Source organism: Panulirus ornatus, chromosome 10, assembly GCF_036320965.1.
Source record: "Panulirus ornatus isolate Po-2019 chromosome 10, ASM3632096v1, whole genome shotgun sequence".
NCBI lineage: Eukaryota > Metazoa > Arthropoda > Malacostraca > Decapoda > Palinuridae > Panulirus > Panulirus ornatus.
The window spans coordinates 43,325,452-43,329,711 of record NC_092233.1 but is presented as its reverse complement, the minus strand read 5'-3'; the positions used below and the strand labels follow the sequence as shown (position 1 = coordinate 43,329,711).

The following is a 4,260-nucleotide window of genomic DNA, read 5'->3' as shown; positions in this document are numbered from 1 at the left end:
AACAGACTTCATACTTGCCCCTCTGGTGTGCAAAGTGAGAGGGTTAGGGAAAATGACTTGGTAAACAGAGAAGAGGTAGTAAAAGCTTTGCGGAAGATGAAAGCCGGCAAGGCAGCAGGTTTGGATGGTATTGCAGTGGAATTTATCAAAAAGGGGGTGACTGTATTGTTGACTGGTTGGTAAGGTTATTTAATGTATGTATGACTCATGGTGAGGTGCCTGAGGATTGGTGGAATGCGTGCATAGTGCCATTGTACAAAGGCAAAGGGGATAAGAGTGAGTGCTCAAATTACAGAGGTATAAGTTTGTTGAGTATTCCTGGTAAATTATATGGGAGGGTATTGATTGAGAGGGTGAAGGCATGTACAGAGCATCAGATTGGGGAAGAGCAGTGTGGTTTCAGAAGTGGTAGAGGATGTGTGGATCAGGTGTTTGCTTTGAAGAATGTATGTGAGAAATACTTAGAAAAGCAAATGGATTTGTATGTAGCATTCATGGATCTGGAGAAGGCATATGATAGAGTTGATAGAGATGCTCTGTGGAAGGTATTAAGAATATATGGTGTGGGAGGCAAGTTGTTAGAAGCAGTGAAAAGTTTTTATCAAGGATGTAAGGCATGTGTACGTGTAGGAAGAGATGAAAGTGATTGGTTCTCAGTGAATGTAGGTTTGCGGCAGGGGTGTGCGATGTCTCCATGATTGTTTAATTTGTTTATGGATGGGGTTGTTAGGGAGGTGAATGCAAGAGTTTTGGAATATGTATATTTTTTTTTTTTCCAAAAGAAGGAACAGAGGGGGCCAGGTGAGGATATTCCAAAAAATGCCCAGTCCTCTGTTCTTAACGCTACTTCTCTAATGCGGGAAATGGCGATTAGTTTAAAAAAAAGAATATATAAGTATATATATATATATATATATATATATATATATATATATATATATATATATGTGTGTGTGTGTGTGTGTGTGTGTGTGGGCGTTTATGTATATACATGGGTATATGGGTGGGTTGGGCCATTATCTCGTCTGTTTCCTTGCGCTACCTCGCCAACGCGCGAGAGACGGCGATTAAGTATAATAAATAAAAAGTAAATATAAGTATGTGTGTGTGTGTGTGTGTGTGTGTGTGTGTGTGTGTGTGTGTGTGTGTGTGTGTGTGTTTCCGGATTCCCCCTGCAAAGGATCTCACAGTGAGCAAAAGTCAATCTTGATTATGTAGAATCATTGACAGCGGAGAGAAAGGAGTACATCTCATATAATCCTACCTGGAAAGGAGTACATGATCTACGTCCACTAGTTATGAGTGATCTAAGTCTTGGATCATAATCATTGTTAGTATAATTATTATTATCTTTATTTTTGGTTTTAGTATTAGTATTATTATAATCATTATTACGGATAGAAAGCAGGACCATGGTAAATATAAAATCATTATTGCTATAATGAGTCGCAGGTGATAGATCATTATTGCTATAATGATAGATCATTATTGCTATAATGATAGATCATTATTGCTATAATGAGTCGCAGGTGATAGATCATTATTGCTATAATGATAGATCATTATTGCTATAATGATAGATCATTATTGCTATAATGAGTCGCAGGTGATAGATCATTATTGCTATAATGATAGATCATTATTGCTATAATGATAGATCATTATTGCTATAATGATAGATCATTATTGCTATAATGATAGATCATTATTGCTATAATGAGTCGCAGGTGATAGATCATTATTGCTATAATGATAGATCATTATTGCTATAATGATAGATCATTATTGCTATAATGATAGATCATTATTGCTATAATGAGTCGCAGGTGATAGATCATTATTGCTATAATGATAGATCATTATTGCTATAATGAGTCGCAGGTGATAGATCATTATTGCTATAATGATAGATCATTATTGCTATAATGATAGATCATTATTGCTATAATGATAGATCATTATTGCTATAATGATAGATCATTATTGCTATAATGATAGATCATTATTGCTATAATGAGTCGCAGGTGATAGATCATTATTGCTATAATGATAGATCATTATTGCTATAATGAGTCGCAGGTGATAGATCATTATTGCTATAATGAGTCGCAGGTGATAGATCATTATTGCTATAATGATAGATCATTATTGCTATAATGAGTCGCAGGTGATAGATCATTATTGCTATAATGATAGATCATTATTGCTATAATGATAGATCATTATTGCTATAATGAGTCGCAGGTGATAGATCATTATTGCTATAATGAGTCGCAGGTGATAGATCATTATTGCTATAATGATAGATCATTATTGCTATAATGAGTCGCAGGTGATAGATCATTATTGCTATAATGAGTCGCAGGTGATAGATCATTATTGCTATAATGATAGATCATTATTGCTATAATGAGTCCCAGGTGATAGATCATTATTGCTATAATGAGTCGCAGGTGATAGATCATTATTGCTATAATGATAGATCATTATTGCTATAATGAGTCGCAGGTGATAGATCATTATTGCTAAAATGATAGATCATTATTGCTATAATGAGTCGCAGGTGATAGATCATTATTGCTAAAATGATAGATCATTATTGCTATAATGAGTCGCAGGTGATAGAGTGGTAAAAATGTAAGTTTTCTCTCGTGTAAATACATACAATGTAAATTCAGGCATCATTACTTAATAATTTGCTGTGGCACAAATAATATATAATAAATACAAAATGGTGAATATCATCATATCACAAGACTCTCGTCAAACCTTACACTACACCACCACCTTTTCATTCATGGACACACTCTCTCTCTCTCTCTCTCTCTCTCTCTCTCTCTCTCTCTCTCTCTCTCTCTCTCTCTCTCGGAACAATGAATATCATAAGTACCATTAACTTAATTGAGTATCACGTGATAGCAATATATTTTCTCAATATTCCTCATGACTGACAGTTTTCACACAAAATGGAAACCAATTTTTCTTGTAAATGTAAATGATTTCTCGCAATGTTTATTTACATGAATGTAAGTTGGAAGGTTGGCAGACCTGGTAGAGTGGGCGGGGCTAAGTCTTTGAACGTAAGTTAATGAAAGGTTACATTTGCAGCCATGAATATCTATAATACATATCATGTTTGAATTATTTACATCATTTCATTCTATAGAATATAGCTATAAAAGTAACAAGATTTTTATATGTTAATTTTTGCACGCGAAGGTTTTGAGAGGTCACTGCGCAGTTCACCAATAACTGTAGTATGTGTAATGTCAGTTTAAAGGGAAATATTCTCGTTTTCTTTAATTATTTCGTAGAAAAGTAAACAATCTTAACCACTGTGGACCCGTGATAGAACAATCACCAAACATCTAAATACTTGAGGCAAAATTTCTGCAATATAGAAATATTAGAGATACTTGAAGTAAACTGGACATGAACGTTATGTAATGAAACTTTTGGAAAACGGGAGAACGTGGCGTGTACAGCCTGCCAATAAATGCGGCTTGACTGGTGAGGGAGCAGCAGTGTGTGGCGAGCAGAAGAGTGTTAAAGTTATCATTAAGTGTCCTGTCGCAGTCCAAAGTCAATGCGAAAGAAAATGAAGATATTAATAGTTCTTCTTAGTGCTTCAGTGGGGGTGGTGTCTGGTGGTACGTATTTTAATGCTCATGTTCATAAGTAGTTAAGCGTGACACGTCGAAACCTATAATCATTTTCAGATTTCAGTTCACAATTCATATTTAACTATATTAACATCTAAATTGTAATATAACATCTCTATAATTTGGGAATGTAGTGATAGTGAATTTCCAATACGATTTTAAGTTAAATCCCTTCGCCCCGTGTCGCACATTTTGAATTAAAAAGCGAAATAGTGTTTTCAACAGAGAACTGGTAGAATAGTAAACTAACTTATAATGTTCTTCACAAACATACTCTCATATAAGTAAACAATGCTACTCCTACTACTACTACGAGTTTTGCTGTCAGTGAATTAGTATAACATTCGTAACCGGAAGTTGATTATAACCATTTTAGGTCAATGACATTGAACTAACTTCAGCTTGTATTCCATAAATCGTCACGTTAGTTATTTGTTGTCAGTAATCATTTATTGCTCCTCTATATCGTAGTCTGACAATTACTATTTCTTGTAAAGTTTTACTGGTATTCATGGCAAACAGGTGGATGCGTCACACTTAGGCAGATTTTGTGTACCAGTTTTGTTTAGAATAGTGTATTAAGGTACTGACGTATATA

At 34.6% G+C, this 4,260-nt stretch overlaps 1 protein-coding gene across 1 annotated transcript in view; it reads left to right on the top strand.

The window, feature by feature from the left end:
* The first annotated feature begins 3,520 nt into the window (after positions 1 to 3,520).
* The window catches only part of LOC139750921 (low-density lipoprotein receptor-like), a 93,599-nt gene continuing 92,859 nt past the window's right edge, over positions 3,521 to 4,260 (top strand). The window contains exon 1 of the mRNA XM_071665813.1: positions 3,521 to 3,650. Within this exon, the coding sequence (XP_071521914.1) occupies positions 3,587 to 3,650 (64 nt within the window). The 5' untranslated portion in view covers positions 3,521 to 3,586. The remainder of the gene's footprint in view (positions 3,651 to 4,260) is intronic.